Raw genomic sequence first — 12,835 nt, 5'->3', positions numbered from 1 at the left:
CAGACTCAGCTCCGGATGGCTGCCCAGGTATGTAGCTGATGGCTTTGGATTCTCCAGTAAATTCCTTGGATTGCTCTCGCGCCTGACCCTCGGATGGTTTGGCCGATTCTCAGCAGAAGGTGGTGCTCAGGGTTCCCACCATGACCGACGACAAGGTGAAGCAGAAGGCCATCGAAGCTGTCGCCGACATCTATGGTATCAACACTTTGTGCCTCCTTGCTCTACTGCTTGTGTAGCTGTTGGACTTCGGAATTACGATTTGGTTATTTGATCAAACAACACAGTATATATGATAGTTGGCATGAACTGGCATAGCGATTCTTGCATCGTTTGCTTACCGTTCAATCCGTGGTTCACATATCTGAGAGCATTGGCACAGGTTTTAGGTGGAAGCTAAGCTTGAGAGCAGAAATCCTGTTAAGCGGAATTATTCTGTCGCGTGTATTAACCTAGAGATGATCAAAACACAATGGAGCATGCAAACTAGAGAGGAAAAATCATGCTAGGTTGCCGCACATAATAACATGAAGAGGAGGAGGACCAGTGAGTAGAGTGGCGTCATAGCTAAGCGTGTGAATAAGTGTAACTAAAGTTGATGTCCGTTTTACAGATTTGGAATTTCGCATACCCAATATTATCAGATAAAATTCCAATACTTGCATATTAACAAAATGCTACGTAACTCATATCTTCAATCTTCATGCTTATGCTATGGGAAAAGGTTTATTTTCGGAACACTATACATATTATGACCTTCAAACAAGTTCTTTCCTGCCTAGTTTAATTATGCGTGTCATATCTTGGCATCAGACTAAAGGAAAACTTGAATACATTGCTGGGAAGAGTGTTGACATAGATCCAATTAACCCTACTTGTATTGGACAAATATTAGTACGCCAGCAAGAAAATTTGACTCAACACGCACCTTGTTTTGTGCGCAGGTGTTGATTCCATAGTTGCCGATCTGAAGGAGAATAAGATGATCATCATAGGCGACATGGACACTGTGGCGATTGCAAAGAAATTAAAGAAGATCGGTAAGGTTGACATTGTGTCCGTGGGGCCTGCAAAAGAAGAAAAGAAAGAGGAGAAGAAAGAAGAAAAGAAGGAAGAAAAGAAAGAGGAGAAGAAAGAAGAAAAGAAGGAAGAGAAGAAAGAAGAGAAGAAATGATTAAGCATACAGCATCATTGTGTGGCCTTTCTCCTGTGTGCAGTTGCAATAGCTTTGACCACAGATTAATGTTTTTAAGAGAAATCCATCTGTAACATTATATTTTAAAGTACAGATAAGTAATCTCTTCAAAGAAAAATACACTGTTCATCTATTTCTCAGCATTCTGCATTTACGCGCCCAACCTCATCGAATTATCTTCAGTTCTTCATCCATGCCTAAATGCTCAGCGGTTAAGGTGCCAACATCAAATTGGCAACTCATACCTAAAACTATGTATAATATGCTAATCATCGAAGGTGTGTACCTACCAAATCAGTTCTGAAATAATCTTTTATCAAGAGAAACAGAGGACCATAGATACAGAAGGTTGACATTGACTAGAGGTCTGAACAATAATAAATAACTGAACTGCCATGCTGCACCTATTGTTATACCTTAAAAACGGCAAAATATGATATGATAACCTAAATGAGAACCACCAAGTCAAACCATTGTGTAAGCTTTAAGGTCTTGGTGCTACAAGATAATGCACAATTCATCTACAGTTTTATTTTTTTTCTGATTTGTGACATGTAAACCACTATGAGTCTAAGTCTATGCTAGGGTTGGCAGAAATGAAACTAGGGAGCAATATTGAGTGCTTTGAATGCTATCTAAACAGAGGAAAATAAATTTGAGGGCAGGTTACTTACCATTCAACAGAAAAATGTTCTTGCATCATTGATTAAAACCACCATGCTTCATATTGTACTTAGCATAAATATCTGACACTACAAAAAAATATTTATGACAAAGGATCGCTGTCATCTGGTTCAGGAGACTAAAAGCAGGAGCAAAACTACAGCGTGAACTACAGTTGAAGCAAAAGAGATGGATCTTTTTGTCGGATTTAGAACTATTTATGACTAGTGCCCATTATCTGTCAAAATAAATTACTGCATTTGCATAAATAACTCTGGTATACAACATACATTTGTGCACTTCATCACAAAATAAGTAATCCTACACGAAGTATATAACGATTATAGTGCAACTAGTTTCACATGAGCTCCCTTATGATCTCTCTTTCTCACTATGAAAAAACAAATCACAAACAACTCTGCATTTTAGTACAGGGCCTCTCACTCATCTCAGCATCTTCTATATCCGCCAAACCTCGACAACAAATGAAGATATTGGCCCTTCTTTGTCATGTACTTAATGACATTATTAGCTTCAGAATCCTTTCCAGCATTTCGCAATCGACACACTAAAGTACTATACACTGAGAAGTTTGGTGTGCATCCATGCAAGTCCATGTCCTTCAGCATATAGCAAGCTTTATCAAATTCCCCTACTATGCAAAGCCCACGTATCATTGAGTTGTACGTGTACACATTCGGAAGCTTCCCTCTCACCAGCATATCATCAAACAGCTTCTGAGCTTCCTCAAATTCAGCCGCTGCCACGTAGCCTGTGATCATAACAGTGTAGCAGACAGTATCTGGTTCACACCCTTTCTTCACCATCTCGTCAAAGAAATACTTGCAGGCTTCTAAGTTGCCAGCACGGCTAAGGCCATCTATCAAGTTTGTGAAATGGAGCACACTCGGTACACAACCAACATCACTCATATAGTTGAGCAAATTGAGGGCTGCAAGGGGTTTGTCTCCTTTGCCAAGCACATGAAGCAAGAGATTGTAAGTATGAAGGTCAGGGGTAAGCCCATTTTTCCCCATCTCATCAAGCAACCTATGGAAGTGATCCAACTTCCCGAGCAAATACTTTGCACGCATGACCACGTTGTATGTCAATACATCAGGCGTGTACCCGTCCGTGAGCATTTTCTGGTGAACCCACTCGATCAGGGAGTACTGCTTTATCGTCAGGAGCGTGTGCAGTATGGCATTGAACGAAGTCCTGAACGGGCGGTAGTTGAAGCTGCTTGACTTGACGAACCTTTCCACCAGCCTCCGCCGCAGCCCGGCCTGCCCACACGTACATATCAAGAGGTGGAACGTGCGCGCAGAGACAGGAAGCCCCTTCTCCGTCATCTCCTCGAGCAGCCCCCACATCGCCTTGACCTCCCCGCACTGGGCGAAGACCTTGAGGACGCGGTTGTACATGCTCGTGCTGTGGCGGTACCCCTCCTGCTGCCCTGCCCACAGAAAGAACTTGTATGCCAGCCTCGGGTACCGCTCGCGGTTGACGCTATCGACAGAGACGACGAACCTGAACATCACCTCCGTGACCAGCTTGTTTGTCACCCTCAGGTTCATTTCGTCGAGCGCCTGGCGGGCGCTGAACCCTGGCCCGTCCTGTAGAAGAATCCTGAGAATCCTGTCTGCCAGCCTCCATTCCTCGCGGGGAATCCTCCTGGAACCGGAACCGGAAGATAGATTTTCGGCATCATCGTCGTCGCTCTCCGGCTGGCCGGGAGGGGGCTGGGGCGGCGGAATCTGGAGAAGCAAGTCGGGCGAGACGGGCCCAGCATCTAGGCCGCCCTCGCCCGCTCTCTCGTCGATGGAGCCATCACCCTGCTGCCCAATGTTGCGCCGCTCGACGCCATTTCTTGAATGGTCGCCGCATAGTCGGCGGCAACGCAAGAACCACCGGGCTGCTCGGAGGGGAGGTGCGCGAGCGCCCGGGATCATAAGGAGGCACCGCTCAGGAGCTCGCGCGAACGCATCTCCCGCGATCTCCTGCGGGAGAGGTGGTGGGAAGCTTCGGAGTGCAGTGGCAGGAAGTATGGCTTTAGCTCGATCTGGTTTGTGTTGGGTGACTGGGGAAGAGGAGGCGGGAGCGGCGGCGTGAAAGAGGAGCAGCAGGAGACGCCCAAGAATTGGTTTTTCAGGTGAAGGAAACGTCGAGGTGTGTTGCCGTCGATAGGCTCGTAACAAATTGGGCCACAAGGACTATGTTTTGGTCTTAGTCTAAGCCCACTACAGGCTGACTGTACATGGAATTCCTAGCTCGAAGCCTCCTTCACCCAAAAAGTTTAAAGAAAAAAGTTTGTATTTGCTCTGTCCCATATTACTTGTTTTTTTAGTAAGTATGGATATAAAAGTTGTAAAAGTTACGGATTTGCTAAAAATCGGGCGTCTGATATTTATTATGTCTCAGTCGCCTCCCTTAGCTATTAGATTTGACTCGTGATTCATGCCAATACGGCAGTTGTAAGTAGGTTGTAAGTGAGTTTTCCCTAATTTGAGTTGTAACTGAGTTTTTTCTAGTAGCGTAGGTGAGTTGTAACTGAGATTTTTCGTAATTGCAAATAGGTTGCAAATAAGATTATCTTAGTTGCAAGTGTGTTGTAAGTAAGTAAGAAAAAATCCAAACCATTGAATTCACTTCAAGGTTCGTGTTAGACTATGAATTACACATGAGTTGCAACTAAGTTGTAACTGTACTTGATAATAATTTCTCACGTGACTTGGACTTAGTTAAGTCTTAACTCGCCTGAGACCGTGCCCTAAGAATTAAAAGTTCCTTTCCCATATCTCTTCATTCTAAATTTATTTATATCATATTTACAAGTTTTAGGAAAAAAATGAATGTTTCTTGAGCATACTCAATGATGTATCCTACAAACATGCAACATCGACACAAAAATAAAAAAAATTGAACTTTTTGGAGATTTTAAAATATGCGTACTTAGATCACACTTTTTGTCATTATATTGCCTACCTCCTACAAAATATTTGAAATTGATAATTTGCACGTTCATGGAATACATCATTGGCAACATCAAGAAATCTTTCCCTTTTTTTGGAACTCGTAAATATTATTTTCGTTTTTGAAAAAATAATAGGGATCTCAGATCTCAGGAAAAAAATTCCACTTGTAGTTTAAAATGACTATAACTTAGGATGCAAAAAAGATCGTCGTAACTAGTCATAACTCCCAACTAACTCTACATAGAATTTGTTTTTATTCCCTTGCAAAATGTCATAAAAATAAACATCTTCAAAATAACAGGTTGGACGGTCCGTTGTGGGTGTAGTGAAAACTAGATCAACAAAGAACTGAGTCAAGAGAAGTTGAGATGAAAATGTGGAACGAACATTTGGGGGACTTCTCATGAGAACTATAACCATGGTGGGGGAGCGGATCTGAATCGCGACATGTCCGTGTTGTGTGTTTTTGGGTTCATGTACAGTGTCGTGCCGTGAATGGTTAAGTCCGAGTTGTGGGGTCGTAGGGCGGTTGTCGAAAACGATGCTACTTGATAGGTTGTACTGATGCACAATTCTCTGGAAACTGCGCGGATGTCATCGGTGCAAGGTCTTAAACTTCTTCTATGAAGCTCTTCGTCGAAGTCGGAATTGCCTCTTCATCGACATTGTGGGTCCACTATTTGGCATGACCACCCAAGTTGTCTAAATCAACTTTCTTTTTTCTATTCTACAACTTCATTGTCATCATAGTAAATGAATGTTTAATAATTGAACACATATACTTGAACTACATCTAGCACAAATAGTCAACCATAGTGCATTACAAAGTACCAAAATGAGCACAATACCATGCATAAACAACATATCAATATGAGCACACGTACTCAAACATATTTGATGACATGATCTTACAACATAGTCAAAATATGAAATGACATGTCCATTTGGCACGTCGTGCCAAGATAGAATAAATGAATGTTGTCATGCCACAATTGTCTTAGAATCCATGAGGCTCGCGTTAGCTAACATGATCCTATACTCTTCTGTGAACCTGGTGAGGCCAACCTGCTCCTCCTCTCACGCCACCCTTGTTTCCTCAATGGCAAACCTCTTCGCCTTAACTAATGCCTTGTCCTCAATGTTCCTCCGCTTGCCTCTCTATGAATCCCTTGTATAATTTGTCCTTTTTTCTTCTCTATTGTAGCTTGATTGCTCTTTGTTGTACATAATCTTTACCCAAGTGTTTTTCCAGCTCTTGCTCATGTGTGATCTTGTATTTTTGGTTGCCAGCCCTACCCCATCTCCATCTTCGTCCATGTGGCTTAATTGGAAGCTTGATGCATTATTGTTCCTTTTTTCCTCTTGGATGATGTGTTGGGGTTCCCAAGTGGTGTTACAAGTGTTCTCCAAATGTGGGCCTTGTTAAGCTTGGTCTAAAAATGAACCAACCCAAAGTTCTTGTCCTTATACATCTTGTTGTATAATATTATTTTTATGGTCACCTAACAATTAAGATACATGTCAACATGCTGCAACATAGGAGTATAAATAACATGAACACTGTATGCAAGTGTGATTTGACTTGAGAATTTGTTTTGCACTTGTTCATACGATCACTTGTGAATTCTAGGTTTGGACATTTCTTCCATTCATAAAAATATTGATGAATTGTCTTTGGTACAGGCAAGAACCTTTTGCTTTGTCCTTGAACTGGATCTTGGCTCACTTCCAGTTGCAATGTTCTTAAAACATAGGTTCACATCCATTTGCAAGATTTTCAAAACTTAGGAACATGAAAACCAAGGTATAAAGTGGCATGTCCTCTTCAATTTTAGAAGATCATTGACTCATAAAAAATCAAAAGCTTTAATTATAACATGGATATGAGTGTACGTTTGAATTCTTAGGAAAGATAGATTCCTAAGAAGTTCAATCATATGAATTCACACTCGAACTGAGAATTAAGCTAATTTTTAGTTTACGATGTTATGAAATCACCGTTAAGTTAATTTTCAGTTACAATGTTATGGAATCTCAGTTAATTTAATTTCAGTTTACATGTTCGCAACCCACGTTTGCAAAAAAAAAACATTAAACTACAATCATAGTTGATTGCGAATAATAGCAATTCCTATGAAACCAAATCCTTATGTGTGGTGTTTGCTAGATTAAGTGGTATTCCGTTGTGTGATCCATGCTTTATTCCAACCATTTGGTTTTTAAAGGGACAACGTGAAGCTCTGTTCTGTGTTGACATCAGATCTATAGAGAAATCATAGGCGGAGAATATCATCAAGGCCGGGTTGAAGCACTAACAATGGAGGCCGGGTTGAAGCACTAACAATGGAGGTTTAAGTCTCTATATAGTTGAGGGATTTGCTTGGTATTCTGGATTTCGCAGCACAAGTAGGGATGACAACATAGATAAAGTTCTGAGTTTTACTTTTCAGAATGAAAATCCAAGGTCTGTACTGAAAATCCAATAATTAGTTGTGTCTGGTAATAGCTTTGTTAAACGCATTGTTTTTAGATTAAAGTTAAAAACTTAACATCTTCGGATCGGGCTTTTCAGGTGCTGTCTTGTGTTATCTTGGTGATAGATATATTGTTGTTGCTGAGACTAAAATACCAGTTATGTCTTGGTGATAGATATATTGTCGCTGCTGAGACTAAAATACCAGTTATGTGACAAGGTGTAATTAGTATCTTCGATATTAATATATTTTTTTATCAGAAAAATGAAACCCAGATCCTCCAAAAATCTCAAAGGAGCCCTGATTGTATGACAGCGGGAACTGAAACGGGACGTTCATTTGGAAGCGAGCAGCAGCACGAACAGGCAAATAAACATCCGCTACTTGCTTTCCTTGAACAGAGGGATTTTATTCATTTAGCAACTTTTTACAGCACTGAACATCCAGAGTAGCAGCACCTCAAACAGACATCCACTTATTCGAACATACCGATCACGCACAAAGTTCAGAAGAATTTACAAACAAAAACATGGAAGTGTATAAACAAGTAGAACATGAACATACATAGTTTACAGACAAACAGAGCGTGTCAACGACTCGCGAACACTCCTGGAAAAGAAGTCCCAAAGTACACAAAAGGAAAATCAGCTAGCCGTAGATGGATCCAAGCACCGTAGCCCGCACTGAACACCTGACGAACCAGGCGACTTATTCCGGCGATCCCCACCACTCCGGCAAACTGATCACACGCTACACCAGCGGAGGCTTCACAGTTTACAGCCCATTGGTGTTGGTCCTCGGGGCTCCGATCTCCTCCCCGTGAAGCGTCGGCACTTCCGCCGCGACGCCTTCTCCGATGTTCCCCTCTGCAAGACCAAGAACAAGAACCCAAATGTCAGCTCGCGATTCATGCTGCCAATGGCGAAATTTGCTTGGAGTCTTACAAGTGTGATGTGGGGTGTGCGTACCTGTGGTTGGTTGCACGGTCTCGGAGACGCGGTTCCCGCCGGTGAGCGACGTCACGGCTTCGCGCGCTCTGGTCACCGCCTGCGCCGGGACCTCGCGCGCCTTGGAAACGGTGCTCCCGACCCCCTCCTTGCGCTGCTGCACGGCGCCGGTGATCGCCTCGCTCAGGGACCGCTCCTCGTCGCCCGGGCGCAGATAGTCGGCGATGTACGCCGTCACGCCAGACACGCCCTTGTCCTGCCCGTTCCCCGGCCCGCCGGCACCGGGGGTGACAGTCCGCGCGGTCGAGCCGTCCTGCGCGCCTACGCCAGGAGTAGCGGTTCCGGCCGAACTCGGCATCACCTGCTGCGCCTTGCCTGCCACGGCCGTGCCCACACCGGCGACCTTCTCGTACACCGTGCTCGCCAGCTGCTTGCCGTACTCCGTGGTGCCCGCCGCTGCGGACTTGATCTTGTCCGTGTACGTCGTCGCGCCAGGCGCGGCCTCTGTCGTCGCGTCCGTTGTCGCGTTCTTCAGCTGCTCTGTGCCGGTGTACGACGCCGGCGTTCCCTCTTTCTGCAGGTCGAGGTCCCTCTTACTGGCGTCCACGGCAGGGGTGCTGGAGTCGTCCCGAGCGTTCCCGCCCATTCCGAACACTGGGGTGACCTTCCCGTACACCGTACCTGCCATCTGCTTGCCGTACTCCGTGGTGCCCGCCGCCGCGGACTTGATCTTGTCCGTGTACGTGGTCGCGCCGCCAGGCGCGCCCTCTGTCTTGGCGTCTGTAGCCGCGTTCTTCGGTTCCTCCGTGCCGGTGTAGGACGCCGGCGTCCCCAGGTCGAGGTCCCTCTTTCCGGCGTCCACGGCCATAGGCTCTGCGGTTGCGGAGTCGTCTTGCGCGGCCCCGCCCGCGCCGAACCCGGGGGTGACCTGCTGCGCCTTGCTCGCGACGACCGTGCCGACGCCGGCGACCTTCTCGTACACGGTGCTGGCCAGCTTCTTGCCGTACTCCGTGGTGCCCGCCGCCGTGTTCTTGAGCCTGTCCGTGTAGCTCCCCGTGTACTCGTTCTCCGCGGGCGCGTCCGTCCACTCTTCCCCGGTGCCGTCGGACACCGGCATTGCCTCCGTCTCCATGATCTGGTCGCGGTCCATCTTCTGCACGCCCGCGTGCTTCGGGTCGTCCGACACGGCCATCGCCTCGAAGTCCCGCACGACGTCCGTCGTGCCGATGTCCTCCCCGCCTCGCGGGGTTGGAGTCTTCGAGTTCGGCGCCATCGGGTCCTCGACGACGGGGCCGCCCAGCTGGCCGCCGAGCCGCACCTCCGTGTCGTCGGTGCGCTCCACCCCCTTCTTCGCCGCCGGGACGCCGAAGTCGCCGAGCCTATCCTCCGTGGCGTCGTTGCGCTTCACCTCCGGGATCCTCTCGGAGTCGTACACTGCAACGGATTGTCACAGGAGACGAGCGAGCCATCAGCACCGAAACAGAACACACGCACGCACACATGAGTGACTGATATCCCAAGCTTCTATACTTACTGGGTGCGCCGTGCAGCTCGGGGCTGGAGTCCATGACGCGCTTGTCCTCGGCGTCCTCCTGGTACCCACCCTTCTCCACCTGGTACCCGCCCTTCTCCACCTCGGCCTCCCTCATCGCCGCGTCCTCCTCGTCCATGTCGCTGCTGTTGCTGCCACCGGTGTCATTCCCGTGCTCGTGCTCGTCGCCGTTGCCGTTGCCGTGGCCCTTGCCGGCGATGGTGTTCTTGATCTTCTTCACCTTGTCCTTGACCTTCTTGAGCACCGGCTTGTGCGGCTTCTCCTCCCGGTGCAGCTGCTGCTGCCCGCCCTCCTCCTCAGCTGCACGCACGCACACATTTGCAAGCAAGTCAGCAAAGAATTCATAACAGGTACTAGCGACGTGCCGGATCAAGAAACGAGACTCTGTGTCGCACTACTCACCGGCGACGTTCTCGGGGACGTGCTTGCGCGTGAACATGGCCGGCGCGTCCATCGTCGGTGCAGCTGGTGAAAACTGGAAACTCCTTGATCCTTGATCGGTCTCTTGGCGAATTGGCTTCTTGCTTGCTCGATCGTTAATGCTTTGTGAGATGGTGAAAGCCTGATTCCGGCGAGGATGGATATAAGCGGAGCAGGCCGGGGAGACGAAGCCAGCTCGACGCATACGTGGGGGTGGGCAGGAGCGGGAGGCTGGACGCGTGGCGCCGCGCCTGCGTGCCATGACGCGGTTGGGTTTGGAGGGGAAGCGACTCGAAGGTCCACCTGTTCTTGAGAGGCCGGGGTGATCATGGTTCGGTTGCGCGTTTCCCCGACGAGGTGGAATGAAGGCGACTAGCCGTGTCATCATGTGGCATCCCCGTTTTGGGTGGCCGGGATATGTCGCGTCGAGTTTTGCTTCTTTGGTCGGTGTCCTCGAGTCCTGGGGCACGATAGCGTACCCGGCCTTGACTGCCTCCACCTAGGCCTCGTCGGAGAGAGAGGGAATGGCACCAGAGAAAGAGAGGCTAGATCGAAAATTCACCAGAGATAGAGGGCATTTAGCTGATGGAGCCAGAGGAAAAAAGACCAACTCTGGACCGTAGGGAGGAGACGGTTGGAATTCTTATTGGACTACTAGTGGGACCAAGTCCATCTTAGCATGACGTGTGGGACCTTCCTGTCAATTCACATTTGGTATTTCATGAGAAAACCTCACAATATGTGGTGTCCGCAAGTGGTATCAAAATAGGAATTTGGCTAGATAAGTGGTGATTTTGTGCTCACCACTTCGCAGCGGAAATGTTACGTGTCCCGTTTGTTTTCCTTCTTTTCAATGGACTTTGTTTTCCTCTTTTAAGTGACGAAATGTTGTCTATCATTCTCTTTGGAAAAGAAGTTAACTTTTGATCATAGTTGTGTTCGCTTCTTTTATTAAAAAAACAATTTTAAAATGTTAGAAATTTAGGAAAATTAGGTCTGTATATCTCGGTATTCTATGTGCGCATGTAATGTTTCAATGAAAGTGGACATTTTTCTAACATTTTTTAGGACTGATTTTTAACTTTTCGCACGTGCTACACAAAAATTCAAGTTTTGCTAAAACAATTGTGAACACGTAGAATGTGAAAATATACATGCATCATGGACAGAGATTTGGTGCTCCTGGGCACCAGCCCTCTTGCTATTTTAGAAAAAATAAAAATCATATTTATGTGTTTTAAACAAACTAGAAAAAAATCATGGTGTAGCCAATGAATTGTCCCATAAACGTGCAAATTTTAAAATAAAATATAAAAAATTCTGGGCTACACAAAAATAACAAACGTGTGGATCTGGGTATGCATATTTCAAATCTCCAAATTTCAACATATTTTGTCTTTTTTATGTAGTCTACAATATAAAGAATTTCATATTAAAATTTTACACGCTTGTAGGTTACGTCATTTATTATATCTAGATTTATTTTCAGATTTTTTTGAAATAAATATGTATGATTTTCGAAATTTTTTAAACAACAGGAGCACTTGTGCCCATGAGCCAAATACACTTTTCGCATGCGTCATCTTGTTTTGAATTTATTTTAACACTTTTTAATACATACTTTTTTAAATAAACGCTCTCTACGATTATATATAAACTTCTTAACTTTTTCTAGTTACGGATATTCCATAGCTAAAACATGTCTATATACCTTTGTATCTACGAAGTTAAGATTTTTTTTTAGTAAGTAGCTTTTTCCAAGAACATACCAAGCCCAGGTGAAAGGGATAGGCCCATTTGTTTGTCATGCCCGCGGGTGTAGCAAGGGGACCAAACAATCTCTACTACTTAAAAAGAGTAAACCTATTCCTTAGAGCATGTCTAATAGGCCCCGTATATTTTCGCCCCTTAAAACACGAGTAAAGCGCTCTGTATTCACTTTTCGCCGACCGAAAACTCAGACGAGCTAGCAGAACCCGTATCCCTAAACTGTAAAAGAGCATATTCCTAGAATATGCAAAATCATTTTTTTTTTTCTTTTTTCCCCTTCTTCCTCCTCTCCTTCTTCCTCCTCCGGCCCCGCTCGCCCTCGCCCTGCCTCGCCGGCCGGCCGTTGCCCCCGCCGCCGCCCCTGCCCGCCGCCACCGGCCCGCTGCCGCCACCGCCGCCGCCCGCCGGCGTGCACGCCCCCGCCCGCCATAGCCTCGCCGGCCGCCGGCCGTGGGCGAGCCGCCCCGCCCGCCACGGCCCCGTCTCCACCGCCCGCCACGGCCGCCCGCCCGCCGCCGCCGGCCCGCCGCCGCCCGCCCGCCACCCCGCCCGCCGCCACCGGCCCGCCGCCCGCCGCCCGCCGCCCCCGCCGCCGCCGGCCGGCCGGCCGCCGCCCTTGCCTCCGCCCGCCGCGCGCCCGGCCACGACCGCCCTCGCACTGCACGTTCGCCCTCGCCCGCCCCCGCCCGCGAGAAGACCGCGCGGCACGCGCAGCCGCGGCGGCCACGGACGCTCGGCGGCGTGGCGGAGGTGGTCGCACGTTTCTCCGGCGGGGCTCCATGGCGGAAGCGGTTGCAATTTGGTGAAAATTCAGCGCGCCATAGGTGAGGGGTTCGCCCGTA

At 47.4% G+C, this 12,835-nt stretch overlaps 3 protein-coding genes across 3 annotated transcripts; 1 reads left to right on the top strand and 2 right to left on the bottom strand.

Moving 5' to 3' along the window:
• Positions 1-57: 57 nt before the first annotated feature.
• Positions 58-1,368, top strand: LOC124649245 (heavy metal-associated isoprenylated plant protein 39-like). The gene is made up of 2 exons (XM_047188897.1): positions 58-195; positions 942-1,368. Exons 1-2 carry the CDS (start codon positions 141-143, stop codon positions 1,169-1,171), a joined length of 285 nt encoding a protein of 94 aa, XP_047044853.1. The 5' UTR covers positions 58-140; the 3' UTR covers positions 1,172-1,368.
• A 553-nt stretch (positions 1,369-1,921) lies between these two features.
• Positions 1,922-3,807, bottom strand: LOC124647576 (pentatricopeptide repeat-containing protein At3g60050-like). Its single transcript, XM_047187496.1, has one exon. It carries the CDS (start codon positions 3,805-3,807, stop codon positions 2,305-2,307), a length of 1,503 nt encoding a protein of 500 aa, XP_047043452.1. The 3' UTR covers positions 1,922-2,304.
• Positions 3,808-7,752: 3,945 nt separating this feature from the next.
• Positions 7,753-10,257, bottom strand: LOC124706658 (mucin-19-like). Its single transcript, XM_047238332.1, has 5 exons — positions 10,206-10,257; positions 9,786-10,103; positions 9,028-9,685; positions 8,273-8,802; positions 7,753-8,170 (listed from the first exon to the last, which is right to left on the bottom strand). Exons 1-5 carry the CDS (start codon positions 10,255-10,257, stop codon positions 8,079-8,081), a joined length of 1,650 nt encoding a protein of 549 aa, XP_047094288.1. The 3' UTR covers positions 7,753-8,078.
• Between the last annotated feature and the right edge of the window lie 2,578 nt (positions 10,258-12,835).

This window comes from Lolium rigidum, chromosome 4, assembly GCF_022539505.1.
Source record: "Lolium rigidum isolate FL_2022 chromosome 4, APGP_CSIRO_Lrig_0.1, whole genome shotgun sequence".
In the NCBI taxonomy this organism is placed as follows: domain Eukaryota; kingdom Viridiplantae; phylum Streptophyta; class Magnoliopsida; order Poales; family Poaceae; genus Lolium; species Lolium rigidum.
This window is presented reverse-complemented; position numbering and strand designations above follow the sequence as displayed.